The 24,952-nt window shown below is 44.7% G+C and overlaps 1 protein-coding gene across 1 annotated transcript in view; it reads right to left on the bottom strand.

Annotated features, from left to right (window-relative positions):
- Positions 1-24,952, bottom strand: part of TOP2B (DNA topoisomerase II beta) — a 777,593-nt gene that overhangs the window by 495,557 nt on the left and 257,084 nt on the right. The window contains 3 exon segments of the mRNA XM_029589448.1: positions 4,389-4,562; positions 4,659-4,871; positions 10,552-10,649. Of these exon segments, the coding sequence (XP_029445308.1) occupies positions 4,389-4,562; positions 4,659-4,871; positions 10,552-10,649 (485 nt within the window).

Genomic DNA, 24,952 nt, shown 5'->3' with positions numbered 1-24,952 from the left:
TTAGTGCAGTTAGTGTAGCTGTGTTCAAAAAAGGTTTGGATAAGTTCTTGGAGGAGAAGTCCATTAATGGCTATTAATCAATTATACTTAGGGAATAGCCACTGCTTTTAATTGCATCAGTAGCATGGGTTCTTCTTAGTGTTTGGGTAATTGCCAGGTTCTTGTAGCCTGGTTTGGCCTCTGTTGGAAACAGGATGCTGGGCTTGATGGACCCTTGGTCTGACCCAGCATGGCAATTTCTTATGTTCTTATGTTCTAATGAACGATAAGGTTTAAGATGGGTCTAAACAGGATTTGTCATAGTTGACTAGAAATCAGAGTGAAATTAGAGTAGTTAAGGTGAGATGTAGGGATGACAAAGTGACTTGCTGAGTCGGAGTCCTGATTAACCAATCGTCCAGATAGGGATACACATGAACACCTTGAGTCCTGAGGAAGGCGGCAACCATGACGAGGCATTTTGTAAAGACTCGTGGTGCAGACGCTAGGCCAAATGGAAGCACGCGATACTATAGTGCTTGGGGCCTACGAGAAACCTCAGATATTTGCGATGAGATGGAGTTATCGCAATATGAGTGTATGCGTCCTGGAGGTCGAGAGAGCAGAGCCAGTGTCCTCTTTGTAGAAGAGGAAGAAGCAAGCCCAAGGTTACCATCTTGAACTTTTCTCTCTGGAGGTACTTGTTGAGGACTCGTAGATCCAGAATTGGACGAACGCCTCCTGATCTTTTGGGTATTAGAAAGTACCGGGAATAGAACCCGAGACCTTGCTGAGGGAATGGTACTGGTTTTATTGCTCTGGACTGGAGTAGGAGGGAGACCTCCTGCTCCAGGAGCAATAAATTGTCGGATGTTTTCCACGCCATTAGAGGCGGGGATTCCAGTGGGATGAAGAGAAAATTGAGATGATAGCCCTGAGTAATGCTTGCTAGGACCCAGTGGTCCGAGATGATTGATTGCCATATGTTGCTGAAATGGCATAACCGTCCTCCCACTGGTATGTAGTAATGGAATCTGGCTGCTGCTCTCTACGCGAGAGTCAAAAGCCAGAAGCAGGGCCCAGCTGGGGGGGCTATCTGAGGCTTTTGTTTTCGGGTCTGACGAAACTGATTTGAGGAATGGTCTTGCAGAACGACATCTGGCTGCTGGCGGGTAGGAAGTCTTTGGTCTGTAGAAAGACTTTTTAGAGTCCTTCCGGAAAGGCTGTTTGGAAGGATAATCCAAAAGTATCAGAGAGAGCTATTTGAGAGTCTCATGATGGTCCTTTAATTCAGCCACTGTCTTTTGAATCTGCTCGCCAAACAGATTGTCTCCTATACAAGGAAGGCCAGACAACCTATCTTGGACTTCCGGTCGAAGGTCTGAAGACTTTAGCCAAGCCCATCGACTTGCTGAAACCAGATACTCTGGTTGCAGTGTCGAAGATGTCATAACATGATCTGATCTCATGTTTTCCTGCCTCCAAACCCATGTTAATTAGGGTGTGGAGTTGTTCTGGAAGTGACTGAGGCATGGAGGTTGTTAACTCCTGCATCTTCTTAAAAATGACCCTGTTATATTGGGTCATATAGAGTTGGTAAGCGGAAATTCGGAGGATCAACATTGATCTTTGAAAGACTCAGTGACCAATGGTATCTAAAAACTTCTGTTCCTTTCCAGGGGGAAAGGAAGTGTGAGGTTTCGACCTTTTTGCTCTCTTTTGCGCAGATTCAATCACCATAGATTGGTGATCCAACTAAGGCTTCTGAAAGCCTGGAGCTGACTGTACCAAATAGGTTGAGTCAGTTTTCCTGTGGACTGGTGCAATGGAGCCAGGATGCTCCCAGTTCTTCTTGAGGAGATCTAGAAGAACATGGTGGATAGAGATGGAAGTGATTTCCTTGGGTTCATCCAGGAATTGAAGTAACTCCATCATTTGATGTGTCGTCCTGTTCCGTTAATAATTGGAAGGGGACCAATTCAGACATTTCCTTCACAAAATTTATTAAAGAAAGGTCCTCTGGAGGAGAACGCTTTCTACTCTCAGTGGGTGAAGGAGGTGATGGCAAGTCATCGCTGTCTGGTGAGGAATCATCAGTCTAGGTATCATAAGAGGGACGGGGGAGTTGGATACCTGAAGGTCCCGGTCTAGGCTCCGAAGGCATCGAAGGAATAACCGGAGGCACTGATGAAAGCAATGAAGGCCCTGGCGCAGGCATCGGGGGCATCGGTGGATGACTCGATGGCGCCGATGAAAGTATTGGCACCGACCTCGATGGCTGAGGCAGAACTCCTGATGGAGGAATGCGGAACGGTGTTTCTCATCCCGATGATAAAGTAAGCGGGGAGGGTACCGGAGCCATCAGTGACCCGGGGTCCATCGGTGGAAAAGTGGCTATAAGCGCTTCCATTCTCGATAGCAGCGGTGCCAAGGCTGCTGGAATCGGGTTAGTATCCGGTTCCACTATCGGTACCGATGTCAGTGCCGGGGGAACCTGGAGTCGATGCATCGCCTTGTCGATGGCCTCCTGAACCATCCGGTCTAGTTCCTCTTGGAGACCTGGAGCAAGCAGCCCCGGGCAGAGGCATAGCCAGAGGGACCACCATTAAAGGCGGAGTCGCGGCTCCCGATGCCCTGTCGGGTGAGGAGTGCCTCGGTGACCCGGTCGCCGAAAAGGTCGGTGCCTTTTCTGGACGGGGTTTCTTCGATGGCGGCTCGGATGATGGCGAGGTTGATGGTTTCGCTCCCTCGATGGTCCGAGACTTTCGATGCCGGTGGCGATGTTTCTCTTTATGATCCCCTCGGTCCTGAGGGGGAGAAGAGGGTGTCGAAGGCCGGGAAGTTGTCGATGCCGGATGGTCACCGATCAGTGGACAATGCTGGCGCGAAGTTGACGGTGCCAGTTCAGATGACGTCGTTGCAATGGACGAAGTCGGGGTTTGAGCACGGAAGAGAAGTCCCATCTTCTCCATTCTGGCCTTGCGACCTTTTGGTGTCATTAGGGCACATTTGGTGCAGGTCAAGACATCGTGCTCTCGTCCAAGACACATTACACAGACTTTATGAGGGTCTGTAATGGACATGGTACGAGTACAGTCAGGGCACAGAAGGAACCCCGACGCCTTGGCCATAGAAAAAAATCGAGCCGCGGTATGATCGACGGCCAGTATGCCGCAAGGGCCAAATGACGGAAATCGGGTAAAAATTTACTGGAGTACCGCAGACTGTAAAAGTTAATGGAGGGACCCCTGTGGGGCAATATAACTTTTAATAATTCCGTGAGGAAAATTCCTGTCAGGAATCCTTGCAGAGCTCCTTAACCGCGTGGCTATTGCTGCGCGGAAAAAAGAAGACTGAAGAGGGACCCCTGCTGGCTGCAGGGTTAATGCCATGCTGGGCTTGCCCAGTAGGGGCCAGTCAAAGTTCTAGAAACTTTGACAAAGGTGTTCCGTGATTGGGCTCCATTCTGTGATGTCACCCATATGTGAGGACTACCATCCTGCTTGTCCTGTGAGAATGCAATAGCCTATTACTCATTCACTCTGCATGCAAAAAGATAAATATGTATCTCAAATACACATTTAACGCTCAGCTATTAACGCCTGCCTGGAGCACGCGTTAATAGCTAAGCGCAGGTAAAAGTACAGAAACGCAGAAAAAACTGCTTTTCTGTACTTTTTTAAAGTAAAAAAAATAAAATAAAATAAAATAACTCGGCAGACCGCCAAGTTATGAAGACCGACGCTGGTAAACTCGGCAGCCGTTTTCATTACTGGCAGACAGGCAGGTTATGAAAACCGAAGCCAAGTTTACCAGCGTCGGTCTTCATAACCGGCAGCTGCGGCGGGTCACGTTAGCAAGGAGGCGCAAAGGTCGTGCAAGTGACCCTAGCGGGCCCCCCTAATTTACATATTGCATGGCACACCCCTTGCGGGCACCATGCGTGCGTTAAGAAAGCGGGCACTGAAAAGTCAGCACCCGCTTTCCGCGAACATTATTGCATCGGCCCCAGTGTTAGCCAACAAAACTAATAACTCCCAAAAGGTGGAGTAAACAAAAAGGTGTAAAAAGGGTAAAGCAAGGCAATAAAGCAAGACAAGAATCAATGTACTAGATGGGATAAAAGCCTAGGGGATCAGTAGTACTCCTGGCTTGCTTAGTTCAGGGTATTAAATCACTAGCCTACACGTCCTTCCTAGTATTATAACTATATTTAGAGGAGAATGCTATTAGGACAAATGTGGCTCTATTGTTTATTATAACATCAGGGATTACATAATTTGTGGTTCAGTTTTTAATTCTGATATATTCATAAACTGTATTACAGTGGATTTGATAAACATTCTGGATTTCTTTAAGCATACATTTTAGTTCTATGAACTGGGTTGAAAAACAATGCAAACACTCACCTTTGTAGTAGCTATGCTATTAACAAAACTGATCTGCTGGAATCCTTTCTCACTCAATGTGAGACACACATCCCATCGTTCACCTGCGACTTCATGAATAACTTTTAGTGCAACACCCGTTTCATCCAACTTGTCCTTTACGTAAAGATCTACGTAACTCCTGAATCCATTTACCTATAGTACCAAAACAGTAAATATGGAATCATTGTCCTTAATCAAGTCCAAAAGTAATGACACATAATTTGTCAAATATGTTAAAGTGCCATTTACAGGTAGTTTTTTCCCATTGAATATAACTTTGACCCCTTTACAGGAGCCAGCAACATCATAGGCTCTTCTTGTAAGGAGGGCTACGATATCCTTGTCAAGTTTTTCCATTTTAAATTTTGATAAATCAGGTTGGAATGTAATGCAGGTGTAATCATCGCCATCAAAATACTTAATCTTGGCATCAGTGGTCTTCAACATATTGTTCATCCAAGTCTGCAACAAAAAAAGAAACAACAAATTGTTGGGAAATAAATCACAGATGTTCCACATTACCAATAAAATCTGCTTCAGACTTATGGGGCAAGATATTAATGTAGCAGGTTTAATTTAAAAAATGTAGGTCATCATTAGTGGAATTGGGAGTCATATGCACCATCCCAATCTGGATAGCACTGATTCTTTTTTATTCTACCATGCTTTATTCTTTCTGTATTTAACTCATTGTAATGACAAATGACACTTTTTCTCCTATTTTAAGATCTGATGTTGTGATTGTTACACTTGGCTAGGACGAATATTTGCAAATAATTGGAAAATCGTTAATTAATGCTTCCTGTATATTAATGAATTTGTGAAATGGTACATTTATTTATTTATTTACATCTTTTTTACTATACCAACGTTCAAGACAGATTCTTATCACACGGGTTTACATCGAAATCAAACCTTGTAAAAGTTACAAATAACGAGTATCTTGGAACCAAATTTAGGAGGAGAATTAAATATAAGTAAAGTACAGAAAAATGAAGCATAACATATATAAACATAAAATGAACATAACATAAAAATGAAGCATAACATATATCAAGTGGTTCTTAAGATAAATACAAAAACCTCGAAGAGGGTATAGAACAGAACTCTGCACTTAATTCAAAAATTAAGGGGAGAAGCAGGCTATCTGGGGGGGGGGGGGGGGGGGGGAAGCGACTAGGGGTTGGGGAGGGAAGGAAATTTCCACGTTATTACATCAATTGCACGATAACTGCATATGAAGTCCGAGTTGTGTCATGAAATATTAAGGGAAGGCTTGTGTGAATAAATATTAAGGGAAGGCTTGTATTAATAACCAGGTCTTCAATTTCTTTCTAAAGGTAAGCGGGCATTGTTCCTGTCGTAGATCAGGGGGTAAAGCGTTCCAATGGGACGGTCCGGCGGTAGAGAAGACGCATTTCCTTAATGATAGGTGGAGTGTAGACTTAGTGGGGGGGAGGGGGGGCGTGGAGAGTCGCTTTGTAGGCAGATCTGATTGGTCTCGTGGAGGAGTTAAAGTGGAACGGTATTTTTAGCTCGAGTGAGGACTGCTTGTGAATGATGTTTAGGGACTTGTAAAAGATTCTGAAGTTGATGGGAAGCCAGTGTAGATTCTTGAGAATGGGTGTGATATGTTCGCTTCGACTAGAATTGGTTAGTATCCTTGCAGCAGCGTTCTGGAGCATCTGCAACGGTTTGGTGGAGGATGCTGGGAGGCCAAGAAGTAGAGAGTTACAGTAGTCTATTTTCGAGAATAGCGTGGCTTGGAGAACCGTGCGGAAATCATCCAAGTGCAGGAGAGGTTTGAGCTTTTTTAGAACGTGAAGTTTATAGAAGCATTCTTTTGTTGTATTGGTGATGAATTTTTTGAAGTTCAGTCAGTTATCTAGTATAGCTCCAAGATCTCTCACATGTGTAGTTGTCGCTCCCTCGATGGTCCGAGACTTTCGATGCCGGTGGCGATGTTTCTCTTTACGATCCCCTCGGTCCTGAGGGGGAGAAGAGGGTGTCGAAGGCCGGGAAGTTGTCGATGCCGGATGGTCACCGATCGGTGGACGATGCTGGCGCAAAGTTGACGGTGCCAGTTTGATGGTGGTCCACATGTGGAAGCAGATTCCTTCGCTTCATTGCTGCAGAAATAAGGTCACTGAAATTGCCTGGATGGAGAAGCTTACATTCCAGTTAAAAGACAAAGCGGACATTTATAATAAAGACTGGGGACCTTATTGAGAATGAAGAAAGCTAGAGATGAGCTCCTCTGAGTAATGTGATGGAATTATATTGCCTCTTCTTATTTTGGGGGGGTATTTTGCTGTGTTATGGGCTGTGGGTCCTCATTATATTGCCTGTAATCTTAACGGTGCATTGTATGTCTTATAATTTTTGTTCTGTGCGGTTTAAAATAAACAGTTAAAAAAAAAAAAAATTGGACAAAGGATCCATCTAAAGAAAATAGGAAAAAGCATAATCATAAGCATTGTCAAGTGAAGTGTAAAACACTGATAAGGCAGGCTAAAAGAGAATTTGAAATGAAGTTAGCTGTAGAGGCAAAAACTCATAATAAAAACTTTTTACATATATCTGAAGCAAGAAACCTGTGAGGGAGTCGGTTGCACCATTAGATGACTGAGGGGTTAAAGGGGCTCTTAGAGAAGATAAACCATTGCAGAAAGACTAAATGAATTCTTTGTTTCTGTGTTTATTAATGAGGATGTTGGGGAGATACCAGTTCCAGGGAAGTTTTTCAAGGGTGAGGCGTCAGATGAACTGAACCAAAATCACTGTGAACCTGGAAGATGTAGTAGGCCAGATTGACAAAGTAAAGAGTAGCGAATCACCTGGACCGGATGGTATGCACTCCAGGGCTCTGAAAACTCAAAAATGAAATTTCAGATCTATTAGTTAAAATTTGTAACCTATCATTAAATTCATTCTGGTCGCCACATCTCAAAAAATATATAGTTGTAATGGATAAGATACAGAGAAGGAGACCAAAATGATAAAAGGGATGTAGCAGCTCCCCTATGAGGAAAGGCTGAAGAGGTTAGGGCTGTTCAGCTTGGATAAGAGATGGCTGAGGGGGGGGATATGATAGAGGTCTTTAAAATAAAGAGAGGTTTTGAATGAGTGAATCTGATATTTACACATTCGGATAATGGTATCAATGTTTGAGTTACTGCAGAATGCCGCTGCAAGAGTACTGACCGGAAATAAAAAATCGGATCACATCACCCCAATACTAAAAAGCCTACACTGGCTACCAATCATTCAGAGAATTGAATACAAAACCCTGACGATCATCCACGACGCATTACACAATTCAGTTAACTCCGCAGTCAGTAAAATGTTCCACCCCCACAAACCTCAACGGAACACCAGAACTTCTGATAAACGTCTACTCGAAATACCCACATATCCCATGGCTAAGCTTACTAACACCAGAAATAGAGCTCTCTCCATAGCGGGGCCTAAACTCTGGAACGCCCTACCATGCTACCTCACCACTATCATCGAAAATAAATCATTCAAAAAAAGAACTGAAAACCTGGATCTTCAGCCAGACTTTCAATGATGATTTAAGCAATCCACAATTGTGATGCCTTAAGCTTCTCATCCTTCTCCCCTCTTCTCTTCTCCTCATACCTACCCCTTCCTCCTTCCATTACCTACCCCATCCCCCCCTCATTTCCTTCTTTTCCCATTCAGACTTTCTTGTATTCAGAGCACGAGTTTGTATATACCTTCCTCGTTTTTCGTTTCTATTTTCATTTTCGTTATTTGAATTAAATTATTTTTAGTTATTTCCTGTTACATCCTTCTCCATATGCTAGTTGCATATACTTTTGTTTCTCAAATTGTTCTATGTATCATTGTTTCGTTCCAATGTAAACCGGGGTGAAGGCATGTGCTAAACCTCGGTATATAAAAGCTTCAAATAAATAAATAAATAAATAAATAAATAAATAAATAATAGAAGAACTAGGGGGCACTTCATGAAGTTAGCAAGTAGCACATTTAAGACTAATAAGAGAAAATTCTTTTTCACCCAACGTACAATTACACTCTGGAATTTGCTGCCAGAGATGAGGTTAGTGCAGTTAGTGTAGCTTGGAGGAGAAGTCCATTAACTGCTATTAATCAAGCTGTCTTAGGGAATGGACTCTGCTATTAATGGCAACAGTAGCATGGGATCTTCTTAGTGTTTGGGTACTTGCCAGGTTCTTGTAGCCTGGTCTGGCCTCTTTTGGAAAAAGGATGCTGGGCTTGATGGACCCTTGGTCTGACCCAGCATGGCAATTTCTTATGTGCTTATGTACCTGAAGACTGCAAGGTGGCCTGTGCGCGCAAGTTATAAAATCGGGCGTACATGTGTGCGTGCGTGCAGGTTTTAAAATCTACCCCATAGTGTATTTGGATTTTCAGAAGGCATTTGTCAAAGTCCCTCATGATAGGTTTCTAAGAAAAATAAAAAGTGTTGGGATAGGAGATGGTGTCCTTTCGTCAATTTTCTCAGTGGAAAAGGACCAATGCTTTTCAATATATTTATAAATGATCTAGAAAGTAATACGACAAGTGAGTTAATCAAATTTGCAGATGATACAAAATTATTCGTAGTTAAATCACAAGCAGATTGTGATAAATTGCAGGAGGACCTTGTGAGACTGGAAGATTGGACATCCAAATGGCAGATGAAATTTAATGTGGACAAGTGCAAGGTGATGCATATAGGGAAAAATAATCCATGCTGTAGTTACACAATGTTAGGCTCCATATTAGGAGCTACCAACCAAGAAAAAGATCTAGGCATCATAGTGGATAATGCATTGAAATTGTCAGCTGTGTGCTGCGGCAGTCAAAAAAGCAAACAATGATAGGAATTATTAGGAAGGAACTGGTGAATAAAACAGAAAATGTCATAATACATAATACACTGCCGGTCCTAATCTTTGGAACTCACTCCCACCAGACCTTAGAATTGAACAATCGACTCCCACCTTTAAAAAAAGACTAAAGACCTGGTTGTTCAACCAAGCATTCTCTTAATCTTAAACTCAATATCTAAGCTTTGATCTCCAGGATGGTCCACTACTTTGTATATAATTACTCCTATTAAGTTATTATTATTTATTTTTTCCAAGTTCTATTTACCCTGTTCATTGTATGACATTATTCTTTATACTGTCAATCTATTGTTGTAATGTAAACTGAAGTGACTAGTAACTTTGTTACCAGAACTTCGGTTTATAAAACTGTTAAATAAATAAATAAATAATACCTCTGTATCATTCCATAGTGAGACCGCATCTTGAGTACTGTGTACAATTCTGGTCGCCGCATCTCAAAAAAGCTATAGTTGCAGTGGAGAAGTTACAGAGAAGGGCAACCAAAAAGATAAAGTGAATGGAACAGCTCCCCTATGAGAAAAGGCTAAAGAGGTTAGGACTATTAAGCTTGGAGAAGAGACTACTGAGGAGGGATATGATAAAGGTCTTTAAAATCATGAGAGGTCTAAAACAGGTAAATGTGAATCGGTTATTTACTCGTGGATAATAGAAGGAACTAGGGGGCACTCCATGAAGTTAGCAAGTAGTAAATGTAAAACTAATCGGAGAAAATTATTTTTCACGCAACATACAATTAAGCTCTAGAATTTGCTGCTAGAGGATGTGGTTAGTGCAGTTAGTGTAACTGGATTTGGATAAGTTCTTAGAGGAAGAGAAATCCATTAACTGCTATTAATCAAGTTGACTTAGGGAATAGCCACTGCTAATATGGGATCTACTTAGCGTTTGAGTACTTGCCAGGTACTTGTAGCCTAGATTGGCCATTGCTTGAAACAGGATGCTGGGCTTGATGGACCCTTGGTCTGACCCAGTTTGGCAATTTCTTATGTTATGTTCTTATTGCAAGTGTGTTCCAAACATGGCTGTCCTAGGGAGTTCAGCAAAACTGAAGGAGGAAAAGATATGCCCACTATGAAACTTCACTGGGATAAATAAACATTTTAGAAAGTGAAGACCATTATTCTTATCTTTGATGTTTTTTTTCTACAGATCTTTATACTGAAATGTTAAGAGAATGTTAAAATTAAAAAGATGTTGATCAATAAATGAAAGCCTGAAGGCAATACCCTGTTACATACCTGTTTAAAGCTGTGTTTATATTCTTTGCAGGCAGTTTCAACTGTAAACTTTGTGCTGAATATGTTACAGAGTTTTGCACCATAGCCATTTCGCCCACCTGGAAAAAAAAAAGGCTATTAGGTACAATAAAGATTTTTATATTTACTATTATACATTTCCACATTAATGCATCACCATTTGGAAATGGTAAACACATGCAGGCCAACCCATTAGTTTCAATGGAATTGCCTGTGGCTGACATTCAGATGTCAAGAACAAAATAGTTTCTTATTCAGTTTCAAATAAGCTCTACTTAAACATAAAACATTTATTTAACAAAGAAAAGAAGCTGCTGCCACACAGACTCACTAGCTACTATTTAAATATGAAGAAATATAGAAAATATAGAAAATAAGTCATATTAGGACCATTTGGTCCACAGTCTGTCCATTTGTACCTACATACTGCTATCACATACTGCCTTTTATGTTTTCTTTCAGAGCCCAACAGTAGCATTCAGCAGAGCTGCTGCTGCTGTGGTCCTTTCCTGCCCAAACCCATCAGAAAACTGGTCAGGCAGTATTGCTATAAGAGGCGACAGCAGGATAGGAAGCACTATATGCAGAGAGGATTGGTAGGGGGTGTGATATTTCATACAGTTAGACGCAAACTGCAGTTCTACAGAACAAAGGTTTGCAGCCCTTTGAAGAATTCCACCCAGGAAAAGGTTCCTGGATCCATATTGAAGCCAGCGGCATTCCGACGTGCCCAACCTAGTAGGAACCGAGCCGGGGATAGAGAGGTCTGGGATACTGTCGTTGGTGGAGCCGGATTCCACTACTGGCTGGTGGGGCCTTGTCCTGGTTCCCCCAGGGCCACTTCGCACTGCAGGCACAGGGCCGAAGCCACTTCCTGTTGTGCTGCTCTCAGGTGGCAGGCTAGGCAGAGAGCTTGTCCCTTGGCTTTCTTGGCCGGTGGTGCCATGATTTGAGTGCGTGGAGTCATTCAAAACTCATCTGTGCACCTATATGCGTTCACCGGGAGGCTTAGATATGTGCTCCGGGTGTGAAGATGTGCGTGCAAGTTGCGGAAAATGTGCGTGCAGGCCGCTATGTGCGCCTAGTGAGAGATGTGTGTGCCACTGTGCGCACCGGCTTGATTTGTGTGCCCGGCGCCGTTGAGCGTGTCGCTGTGCGCCCATAAACTTTGTGTGGTTTACTGTGTGCACGGCACAGGTGCACGTGCCACTATGCGCACAAGTAGTTTATGCGCCCGGCTCGCCGCTGTGCACACGTCTCACTTGTGCGGACAATAAGGCGATCAAGGGGGGGAGATGGCGCCGGCGACCACACGGGCAAGATGGCGACACAAATCCAAAATGACATTTCCAAACTGCTTAGAGGACAAATTAACCACATTATCAGATTGCCCAATATTTAAAACACACTGAGAATCTACCGTACTATCTTCGAAAATTATACGGTTCCCTATATCCATAGGACTTTCTTGTTTTGAAATTCTGATCACCCCTTGCTTCTCTTCCTCTCGTTATAAATCCCTCTTTGATAGGGCGATGTTCCTCATGATGATGTACATCTGACATGTTAAAACAGACCTGTCTGGCACTCTTTATCTTGAATATTCTTATCCTCATCGGAGGACTCCTCCGATGAGGATGAGAAATCTCCCTTATTCTTGTATTTGTTATTCTTCTTAGTTTGCATCCAGGAATACATGTAACCACTAGTATAGTCTTTCTCATCTCGTTGAAATGTACTAAGTTTTTTTTTTTATAATTTTATTTTAATGAATTTTAAACATTACAATCAAGAAAACACTTCTTGTTTGAAAACATGTACAATTCAAATCATATAAGAAATATTCCAATACATAAACTATATCTTTTGTAACATAATCAAAGTCCACAATCCGAGATCTAAGATACTACCTCAGGAATTATATTATATTATTGATTTTTAAAGAAATATGAAACAAAAGCACAGTGAACTATTTCATTTATGAGCGTTTTAACTAGACAGTATCCCCTAATCTTTTGGGGATGAACTTTCAGGCATTACCCTCTTACCCACAAGAAAGGTTGTAAGCTGATTCGGATGAAAGAAAACATAGGATAAACTTTGATATTTAACTAAACATTTGCAAGGGTATTTCAGAAGAAACATTGCACCAATTTCTAACACTCTAGGTCTTAAAATGAGGAATTGCTTCCTCCTTTTTTTGAGTGCTTTTGGCCAAATCTGGAAATATATTAACCTTATATCCCATAAACAATTCAGTTCTATGTCTAAAGAACATTCTCAAAGTCAATTCCTTATCTGCTTCCATTAGGTAAGAAACCACCATAGTAGCAGGCAAAGTTTGATCATTTTGAGACGTCTCTAGGAATTCAGTTAAATTAAGTTGCTTGGGGACATCATTTACCATTCTGTTTTCTCCTTCCTTATTAGTACTACTACTACTTGGGATATAATATATCCTAGTAGTTATTGGTAAAGCTTGTTCTGGCAATTTCAAGACTTCTAGTATGTATTTTTTCCACATTTCTTTCGACGAAATTAATTGACTCTTTGGGAAGTTGATGAAACGCAGAAATGTACTAAGTTTAATTTTCTTGATGTTATTATGATAACTATCCAATTGTTTTTGATGTTCACTTAATTGCAGCTATGGAGACTGACAGATTTGATGTCAGTGTTTCTATTAAGAATATGATGAAAGTGGTATGTGAATAGTGGTTAATTCTCAGTATATATTTGTTACAGATATGGGACTATATAAAGCCATATAAAACTATAAAAGGCGCTGATATGCGACATATTTGTGACTTGGTCATAAATTCCGTGGTATTCAACACCTTTATGAAGAAACACGTTGGCTGTGAGATCTGCCTGTCTAAGATGATATTAAGCTGGTAATGTCCGTGTGAATGGTGTTAGTGTATATAAGGATATTCAATATTATGCAAAGATTAGAATGGTTGTATGATAACAGTAGGTTAGTGGTTTATAGATATCTCTGCTATGGAATAGACCTTATGCAGTACTATAGCACTTCTACGAAAATTTGTTGCTGACCCATGAATATTGTGAAGTAATACATCGCATGATGGCAGTTTGATGAAACTTTGATGATTCACATTAGCATTGTAGTTCCCTGAAGAAGCCCTGTTCTGTGGGTGAAATGATGCTCTCGTTGGAAGTGGAAGTGGACATATACAAAAGGGACAGAAAAATGTTTAATCCACATTTAAGTATATAACATTAAATATAAAAGGATTGGAATATGCATATGGTTTAAATGGAAGAACTAAGTGTATAAAGTAGATGTACACATTTCTGTGAATTACATTTTATTGTGCAATGTGGGGATTATCATGTGATTTATATATTACAATGTTCAGTGTTACAATGTACACTGTATACATTATATGTATGTGGTGAGGTATCACCTGGGTTATTATTATGGAAAATTAGCAGTGATTATGTTTTAAGTGATATTTGGTATGGATGGTATGAGTGGTATGAATGAAGGGTAATGCATGAATGTAGTGTGGTTATGAAGGTACTGTGGTCATATAGCAGTATCATGTTGTAAGTGCTGTTTAAAAATTATGTAAATAATAAAGTGTGGGCATAATATTTTGCCAAGTTCCTCTGAATTGATTGAGTAGTATATTCACATAACTGAGGGTATGCATATTTTTTTTTACCTGTTGCATCTTTACATATGTCAGCTATTGGTACTGAACGATAGTGTGTTACTGAGGGTGACATTGCTCTTACTGAGTGCGCCTTTACTCGTCCCTGGAGGGTAAGGCCTGCTTTGTCAAAGCAGAACTCTATACATTCTGCAAGCCAGTTAGAGAGAGTTTGCTTGCCCACTGCATTACCCAGTTTGTTTTTATCAAAAGAAACAAAGAGTTGAGTGGATTGTCCATGGACAGCAGTGTGGCTCTAGGTAATATGCAAGTGTACGTTTACAGTCTAAGGCAGAGCTTTCCAAACTTTTCATGTTAGTGACACACTTTTTAGACAAACAATTTCGTGACACAGTAATTCAGTCTACTAGCAAACCAGAGGTTAAAGGTTAAGCGAACGAAATGTATTTTGACAATTTATGTATGTTTCCTTAAATATATACATAATAAAATGTTTCACGACACAACCTATCTTGTGAAAACCTTTTATTTATATTAAATATATATAATATTCCAAGATTAATGTTATTGTTATAATTTATGAGTAACAATAATAAAACAAAGTTATTGTGTTATTCAATTTACCTCTTTAATGAGATATATGAGCTTGATGGCATGAACACAGCTTTTGAATATTTGGTGTTAATAAAAAAGTCTAAAGGGTCTTCCGTGTAATTTTAAAAAGCTGGCCAGTTTCACACTATAAAATTATTTGATAGCCTTATTCAACTAATTCTATATGGCTATGAGAGTGAAGTCTGGAATTTATAGGAAGGAACAGAATGTCAATATAAATCCTGCATCTCCAGTTCTGTAACTCTGTGTTATCCACTGAAATTCCCCCAAACAATGGAGCTTGGATGTTTCCCTTACAGCTCATCAAACTAAAAGATATTTTCAAATTCTGGTGTCACCTCACAATAACAGCAGCACAAACACCTTCCACTGCCAGGCACATTGTGAACTAACACAAAACCCCACAAAAAAGACACTCAAAATCTATACTGCAATCCCATTGTAACAATGGTAATAACACCAAGGACTCAAACAACAATAACCCTACCTGTGAAAAAGCAAGGGTAAATATTACACTGGGTCCTAGAATACCAATACACCACCAACTGAGGAAACAAAACAAACCAGATTGCTATAGATCCCTATCAGGTCTATCCAGTAAAGAGCGGTAGGAAGAGCTGCGTTAGTGCCCGGCGCACCCGCAGTTGCCGCACGCACAGTGCAGCTCACCTACCGCTCGATCCTGTATGTAAATAGCTTGCAAATGCAAGCTGCGTCTAAGAAGCGTCCGTGAAGCGTTAGGCCCGCGCAACCCGTTTTACTGTATAGAGCGCCTATACAGTATCCTGGGTGCGCGGGCCTAACGCTTCACGGCCACGCTGGTATCTGTCATTTCAAATGTCATTTGAAATGACACGTCTTCAGCGGCCGTGCAGGCGTCCATCTTCGCGAGCAGCTGGAGGCAGGAGAGGTCGCTTTACACTGCCAGTCCCTTCTTCCCTCCTCCCGAAGCAGGGCGCGAAAAGCAGCCTTGCTCCGGGAGGAGGGAAGAAGGGACTGGCAGTGTAAAGCGACGAAGCGGCGAAGCGACTTACTTTTTGCACCCCCCTCCGGACATCGGACGACCTCTCCTGCCTCCAGCTGCTCGCGAAGATGGACGCCTGCACGGCCGCTGAAGACGTGACGTCACGGCAGCTGGAGGCAGGAGAGGTCTTCCGATGTCCGGAGGGGGCTGCAAAAAGTAAGTCGCTTCGCCGCTTTACACTGCCAGTCCCTTCTTCCCTCCTCCCGGAGCAAGGCTGCTTTTCGCACCCTGCTTCGGGAGGAGGGGAGAGGGGACTGGCAAGGGGGAAGCCACAATGTCCGAAGGGGGGCTGCAAAAGTAAGTCGCCGAGCGTAGGATTGCCCGTCCTCTCCCCTCTCTCTCTTGCAACTTTTTTTTTCGCTTTTTGTTTGCTTCGGGAGAAGGGGAGAGGACTGGGGCTGCCCCGGAGACCAGCATCCATGGACGCGGCCAGGGCAGGTGAGCGGGAGCTGGGGGAAAGCTTGCCGCCTACCCTTACCCCTGCCTCTAACGCAGGGGTAAGGGTAGGCGGTAAGTTAGCAGGTTAAACGCACGGCAAAACGGCAGGGTAAAATAGTGGTAGTCGGGGTGCGGGTTACTGGATGCTAGGGAATAGCTAATTCGTTCGTTTACATGCAATATACATGTCGCGTGCGGAAGGGGTTGCCCGGGGATTTTAGGACGCGGTAAGGGTAGGTTAAAGGGGGTTGTGGATCGCAGGAAGGGCTAACGCGGCCGGAAAGTGAGTAGAACGCGGGTTAGCAGCGGGGAAACGCGGCCGCACTTTACTGGATAGACCTGTATGCTAGCAGAATCTCTGATCATGGTCACACACACACAGAGCAGAGACAGACCCTCACCAAATACAGAATACAAAATAAAGGAGCACAAATTAGACAAAAACTGAAATGGAAACCCCAAGAAGCCAGACTCTGTGTATTAACAATGGAAAAACAGAACCACCATTCCTCATAAAACAAATAAAATCAAGAAACATAAAGCATCAGTTATAATAGTAAAACTATACTAATAAAATAATATTTTAAAACTACTGATAAATAGAATTTCTATTAATGAAAATCATATACATCTTTTACAAACACCAATAAAATATTTCAAAACAGCACATATATCAAATAACACCCAATAATTGAAACTACTAAGGATTCTAAAAAGCCCCTGCTATCCATACGTGGGAGCTCTTGATTTCCAGTCACCCTGATATTGTCAAGAATTAGGAGGTTATCCTCTCTCTCTCACACATACTCACATGTCCATTCTCTCTCACACATACACTGTCACATACATACACATTCATGCTCTTATACCCACCATAACCTCTCACTCTCGCAGACACTGACACACTCTCAGGCTCTAAGACACTCTCTCCCCCTCCACACACACCCCCCACACAAACTCTTACTCCCCTGGATTATCTCATACACACTCATGCTCTCACTGTCTCTGGCTCCCTCACATACACACAAACACACACACCCATGCAAGCTCCCATTCATTTTCACACCACTCCCTCACCATCCCCCAGGTATGCAGCCATTCATTCTCACACACACACAGACCCCCAGGCAGGCACCAACTCATTCTCACACACACATACACCACACACAGGCAGGCACCTATTCTCACACATACAAACCCCAGGCAGACTCCCATTCATACACATGCACACACTAAAGGCAGACCCCTTCTCTTTCTTTTTCCAGCAACCTCGGAGCCTCTCACATTCCTCTGCTGCCACTGTCATTCATGCCGCATGGCTATTGGGGAGGCGCTGATTGCTGCTACTGGCACTGAAGCCCATTTTGCTGCCTCCTCTGTGCAGGCCCCATGAGTTTCCACTTCCTCCATGTTGATCTTGTACATTGTGAGATCCGCATAGAGAAACTGCTACTCTTGCACATTACCAAAGATTACATGTGCCAATCAGTTAAAAGTAATTTTTTTTTTTTTTACCTTTGCTGTCTGATCTTAGTTTTCTAATCGGTTGGTCACAGGCTTCTTTGTTCCACCTTCCCTTTCTTATTTTTTTGCCAATTCCTTTCATATTGTCTTTTTTTCTATTTCTTTTATCTGCATCTATCTTCTTCCCTCAAACACACAGTCAGGTTCTCATTCTCACATGCTTTCTCTCTCTCACACACACACACGCACACACACACACACAGGCTCTCCCGCTCACATGCTCTTTCTCATACAATCATTCATACACAGTCTCTCTCTTGCACATGCTGTCTGACTCACACACCCAGGCTCTCTCTCACTCCCACATGCTGTCTTGCTCAAGCACAGGCTCTCACTGTCACATGTTTTCTCTCTCTCACACACACACACAGGCTCTCACATGCTGTCTCTGCAAACATTCAGATCCTCACTCCCATACACAGTCTCTCAACTCACTCACACACAGACACACAATCTCTCAACTCATCTCATACACACACTCTATGGGCCCTCAGCCTCTCTCTTACCTCTGGGCCGCTGCAGGATGGGCTCTGCAGCGGCCCTGATCTTCTCAGGCCGATCCGCAACGGCCCTGATCTTCTCGGGTCGATCCGCAGTGGCGGCCCTGCTACCGGGCCTCCTCCTCTTCTCAGCCCGCTGCAACAACACTGCTCCTCTTCTGCACGTGGCTGATGCTCCTCCTCCTTCCTGCCCATGCGGCTCCGGCAACATTTTTCTTCTGGGGCCACGCGGGCAGGAAGGAGGAGGAGCACCTGCATGTTTCGACGTGACCTTTTTCTTCAGGCCGTGGTGACGTGAGCTCCACCACAGACCTGCCGATCTTCCTGCTGTGTGTCTCTGGCACAGCACAACGATACTTCACTACTCAGCCGCCAGTGGGATGAGGTCAACCGGCAGCCGCATTGGCTCCCCCTGACCTCTCCTCGGTATACCACTTGCGCCGTCCCTCACTTGCACCGGGCTTGCGTGGCACACTGCAGGCAACACACTAAAGTGTCGCGACACATACTTTGGAAAGTTCTGGTCTAAGGTGTGCAAAACCCTTTCACCTTGCTGAGAGTGAGGTCTTGGGAAGAATGTAGGCAAGGCTATGTATTGATTCAAGTGGAATTCCGTAACTACCTTTTAGGGTGAGTACGGAGTACCAATCGATCATGTAAGAACCTTGTACAGGGTGAGTATGTGACAAGTGCTTGTAACTCACTAACCCTTCTAGCAGATGTAATAGCTACTAAGAAGAGAACTTTCCATGTAAGCAATTTAATATCGCAGGAATCCATGGGTTCAAAGGGAGAACGCATGAGTCTTGCTAGTACTACATTAAGGACCCATTCTGTGACTGGTGGCCGTAACAGGGGTTTAAGGTGAATTAAACCTTTCATAAACCTACTGACAAGGGGTTGCGCCTTCGGTGCATCCCCTATTGTATGATGGTAAGCTGAGATAGCACTTAAATGTTCCCTTACTGACGTGGTCTGGAGACCAGAGTCTGAAAGGTGTCAGAGATGGTCTAATAAAGATGATGTGGGGCAGGAAAAGGGGTCAATACTTTTCTATGCCCACCACGTAGTTAATCGTTTCCGCTTAGACTAATAGGTTTTTTGTGTGGAAGGTTTACGTGAAGCTACCAGCACTTGAGACACATTAGTTGAAAGATTGAGTGGATGTAGGATCAAGCTTTCAACATCAAGGCTGTTAGAGATAGGGATTGAAGGTTGGGATGGCACAACCTGCCCTGATCCTGAGTTATGAGAGTGGAAGCTATACCCACGCGAATTGGCTCTCTGATCAAGAGGTCAAGAAGTATGGGAAACCACACTTGTCGAGGCCAATATGGGGCTATGAGTATCATTAACCCTTTGTCCTGTTGTAACTTTACTAGAGTTTTGGTTATTAGCGGTATCGGGGGATACACGTATAGAAGGCCTGAATTCCAGGGGTGAGCAAAGGCATCCCTGGCGCACTTGCTGTTCCGTTTGTATAGGGAGCAGAATTTGTCCACTTTGCGATTCAGTTCGGATGCAAAGAGGTCTATGGTTGGTTGGCCCCAGCGTTGGAATATTCTGGTCGTTACCAAAGGATCCAGGGACCACTCGTGGGGATGGAACTGAAGATTTAGGCGATCTACAACTATATTGTGGATGCCTGCTAGATAAGTGGCCCGGAGAAACATGGAATGTGTGAGGGCCCAGTCCTAAAACTGTGCGGCTTCTTGACAAAGGAGATACGAGCCCATACCTCCCTGTTTGTTCAGGTACCACATGGCTACCATGTTGTCTGTCTCTATAAGAACAGTCTTGTGTGAAAGGCAGTCCTTGAACGCATGTAGAGCATAACGTATAGCTTGAAGATCCAGGAAATTGATTTGAAATGTTGCTTCAAGTTTTGTCAAATACCTTGAGTTTGGAGATTGCCTGTGTGCGCTCCCCAACCTAAGGTTAATGCATCTGTAGCTAAAGTTATTTGCGGAATTGGTTGTTGGAAGGGTAGACCTGTGCACAAGTTATTCTTATTCGCCCACCAGAGGAGAGATTAACGTAGTTGGTGGGTTATTTGAATTGGAGACGACAGTGGTTGAATGGCTTGTATCCACTGTGATCTTAATGTCCATTGGGTTGTTCTCATGCCTAATCTGGCCTTAGGAGTGACATGAACTGTGGAGGCCATGTGGCCGAGCAGAGTGAGAAACTGATGGGCTGTCGCATGTTTCTTTGTGTGCAGAGATTTCGCTAATGAGGAGAGTGCCTCTGCACGGTAATCTGTGAGGAAGGCTCTTGATATGTGTTTAACTCTGCTCAGATGAATTGCAGTAGGCGAGATGGTATGAGGTGGGATTTCTGGTAGTTGATTAGGAATCCCAACGAGTGGAGCAGATTGATTGTGAGCCTGAGAGAGATGAGAGCTCCTTGCTTTGACTGACTTCTAATGAGCCAGTCATCCAGGTAAGGAAAAACGTGTACACTTTCTTTGTGCAAATGAGCCGCTGCTACCACTAGGCACTTTGGGGTAGATTTTAAAAGAAGCGCGATCAGCCTACTTTTGCTTGCGCATCAGACTCAAGCAAAAGTACGCTGGATTTTAGTAGATACGCGCGGAGCCGCGCGTATCCACTAAAATCCTGGATCGGCGCGCGCAAGGCTATCGATTTTGTATAGCCTGCGCGCGCCGAGCCGCGCTGCCTCCCCCCGTTCCCTCCAAGGCCGCTCCGAAATCGGAGCGGCCTCGGAGGGAACTTTCCTTTGCCCTCCCCTCACCTTACCCTCCCTTCCCCTACCTAACCCACCCACCCGGCCCTGTCTACACCCCCCCCTTACCTTTGTCGGGGGATTTACGCCTCCCGGAGGGAGACGTAAATCCCCGCGCGCCAGCGGGCCTGCTGCGCGCCGGGCCGCGACCTGGGGGCGGGTACGGAGGGTGCGGCCACGCCCCCGGGCCGTAGCCACGCCCCGTACCCGCCCCCAAAACGCTGCCGACACGCCCCCGCAACGCCGCGCGCTCCGGCCCCGCCCCCCGACACGCCCCCCTCCGAGAACCCCGGGACGTACGCGAGTCCCGGGGCTCTGCGCGCGCCGGGAGGCCTATGTAAAATAGGCTTCCCGGCGCGCAGGGCCCTGCTCGCGTAAATCCGCCCGGTTTTGGGCGGATTTACGCGAGCAGGGCTCTGAAAATCCGCCCCTTTGTGAATACTCAGGATGCTAGGGCAAGTCCGAATGGCAGAACCCGGTATTGAAAATGCTGATGACCCACCAGGAAACGCAGAAATTTGCGATGAGGAGGGAATATTGTATTGTGAGCGTAAGCGTCTTGCAGATCCAGAGAACAGAGCCAGTCTCCTGCTTGAAGAAGGGGAAGCATGGTGCCTAAGGGGACCATTCTGAATTTTTCTTTCCATAGAAATTTGTTGAGATTGCGGAGGTCTAAGATGGCACATAGGCCTCCTGTTTTCTTTGGAATGAGGAAGTAACGGGAGTAGAATCCTCTGCCCTGCTGAGGTCGGGGAACTGGTTCCACGGCCCTGGCTCTCAGAAGGGTGGATAATTCTGTGTTCAGGATAGTGATATGATCTTTGTGTATCCATAGAGACTTTGGTGGAGAGTCTTTTGGTATTGTGAGAAAATCCAGTTGGTAACCATGTGTTATAATGGATAGTACCCATTGATCTGTTGTGACATTTGACCAATTGGGTTGAAAAAAAGAGACCCGACCTCCCACTGGTAGATCTGGGATCAGGCTGGTGGAGTGGCTGCTGTCCTCTGGCACGTTCTCAAAATCCTGATGCTGGGCCCATCGAGGAGGAGGTTGAGGCCTAGGTGCCCTTGGTTGCCTAGGCTGACTTCTCTGCACTGGTCTGGATGCCCAACCACAGGGTGCTGGTGGATAATACCTCCGTGGTCGGTAATAGGGATTTCTGGTGTCCTTTCTTACTGTTCTACATGCGGAAGATGGTGTTTCTGTTGGAACAGCAGAGAGCTGGCGAAGAGTTTCAGAGTGTTCTTTTAACAGTGCCACTGCATCTTGAACCTTACCCCCAAAAAGGTTGTCACCAGCACAAGGCAGATCTGCTAACTTTTCCTGAACCTCAAGCCTGAGGTCAGAGGCCTTCAGCCAGGCCCACCTGGCACTAATCCCCGTGCAGCAATCCTGGATGAGGTTTCAAAACTATCATAGGCTGCACGGACTTCATGCTTGCCTGCTTCTAGGCCCTTGTGTATGATGTTATTCACTGAGTCTTGATATTGTTGAGGTAAGGACTCAGATCTGCTTCCAGAGATTGCGTTGATACTGAGTCATATATAGTTGATATGTCGCTATCCTGGAGACAAGTACTGAACCTTGAAAAACCTTCCTGCCAAGAGTATCTAAGAACTTTTGTTCCTTGCCAGGAAGTGTCAGAGTGTGGACGTATCCTCTTTGACTTCTTTTGGGCGGATTCTACCACCACCGATTGGTGTGGGAATTGGGCCTTTTGGTAACCTGGGATATGTTGTACCAGGCAGGTGGCATCCATCCTCTTGTTCACCGGTGGGATTGAACAGGGGTGCTCCCACAGCCTATGTTAGAGGTCAACCAGGACTTCATGGACCGGTATTGCTAAAACTTCTTTAGAAGGATCTACAAATTGCAAAACCTCTAGGGTCTTTTGCCTGGTGTTCTCTTCTGCCACTAGCTGAGAAGGGATGGTGTCAGCCATCTCCTTTACAAAATTCGAAAAGGAGAGTTCCTCTGGTGGTGATATCCTCCTTTCTTCAGGCGGGGGATAGCTCAGACAGTATATCTTCTGATGAGGAATCGGTGTCTCCCTCCTCCCAGGTATCTGATGAAGGGTGTCATAGAGGAGTAGAGCGAAGTATGAACAAAGGCATCGACGACTTTTGCGGCGGCATCGATGGAGGAGAAAAATGGCATCAATGGAGACAACGAAATTCTCAGCCGAGAAATTCCAGATGGCCCTGGAACGGGTTCGTGCACTGGAGAAGTTCCGAAGACGTCTTCACTCACAGGAATCGGCATTTTTGGTGCTGCTGGTTGTATCAGGAGAGCACAGATGAGGGCATAGAGCTTTAATAGTATTGGAGCGAAGACTGAAAAGTCCAGCACTGGTATCGGTGCTGGCATCGGTAGTGGCATCGGCGCAGGTATCGGTGGCTGAGGTGGCGTCGGTGCAGGCAGCGGCACCGACTGTTGAAGGTCTCGGAGAGCTTCTTTGATGGCCTGGTGGATGAAACCATCCAGTTCCACCCGTATAGCTGATGAGGTCAGAGCAGCTATAGGGGGTGGCAGAGAAGGCAGAACCGGCTCTTCCACAGGGCCCCTGTGGTGGCTCGGTACCCAGCACCGTTACCGGTGGGGATCATCTTGGAGTGAGAGGCGTTGAGGGTATAGATGGCTCTTCCACTCGAGACTTTTTCGGCATTGGTTCCACTGGTATCGACAGAGTTAGCAAATGTTGCTTACCTGTAACAGGTGTTCCCACAGGACAGCAGGATGTTAGTCCTCACATATGGGTGACATCATCAGGATGGAGCCCAATCAGGGAAAACGTCTGTCAAAGTTTCCAGAACTTTGGCCCCTACTGGGCATGCCCAGCATGGCACTAACCTTGCAGCCAGCAGGGGTCCCCCTTCAGTCTTATTTGATAGCTACAGGCAGTGCCGAAAAAATAAAACAACAAAGCGTTACGAACCCAACACTGCGGGGTGGAGGGCGGGTTTCGTGAGGACTAACATCCTGCTGTCCTGTGAGAACACCTGTTACAGGTAAGCAACATTTGCTTTCTCACAGGACAAGCAGGATGGTAGTCCTCACATATGGGTGAGTACCGAGCTGAGGATGTCCAAACATGCACCAAATGTACCCAACGGCGTGCATCAGGCACAACAACTGGGGTGGAATTTGGTAGAGGGCAACCTGAATCCCACCGGGCAGGCGGAAGGGTGTAGGTGCGTCACGTTGGAAATAGGTTAAGCAGGACAGACTGGCTGAAGATGGAATCTTGTCTTCCAGCTTTGTCCAAGCAATAGTGGGCTGCGAAGGTGTGGAGTGAGCTCCAGGTGGCAGCCCTGCAAATGTCAGGAAGCGGCACCGATCGTAGGTGTGCTACTGAAGTCGCCATGGCCCTCACCGAGTGTTCTTTAACACGGTCGTGAAAAGGAATGCCTGCTTGCTGATAGCAAAACGATATGCAGTCCGCCAACCAGGAGAAGAGAGTCTTCTTACCCACAGGCTGCCCTAATTTGTTGGGATGGAAGGAGACGAATAGCTGAGTGCTCTTCCTGTGGGCAACTGTACGGTCTAGGTAGAACGCTAGAGCCCGTTTACAGTCGAGGGTATGCAGAGCCTGCTCTCCTGGATTAGAATGGGGCCTGGGAAAGAAGGTAGGTAGTATGATGGATTGATTAATGTGAAACTCCGAAACTACCTTAGGTAAGAATTTAGGGTGAGTGCGGCGTACCGCCCGGTCCTACAGGAGTTTAGTGTAAGGTGGATAGGTAACTAGGACCTGTAATTCACTAACCCTGCGAGCTGAAGTGATAGCCAGAAGGAAAATCACCTTCCATGTGAGATATTTCAGGTCACAGGAGTGAAGAGGCTCAAATGGAGGTTTCATGAGCCGACAAAGAACCAGATTAAGGGGCCGGAG

The sequence above is a fragment of the Rhinatrema bivittatum genome, chromosome 2, assembly GCF_901001135.1.
Source record: "Rhinatrema bivittatum chromosome 2, aRhiBiv1.1, whole genome shotgun sequence".
NCBI classification, from domain to species: domain Eukaryota; kingdom Metazoa; phylum Chordata; class Amphibia; order Gymnophiona; family Rhinatrematidae; genus Rhinatrema; species Rhinatrema bivittatum.
The sequence above is the reverse complement of the archived record's forward strand: the minus strand, read 5'-3'. Positions and strand labels throughout refer to the sequence as shown.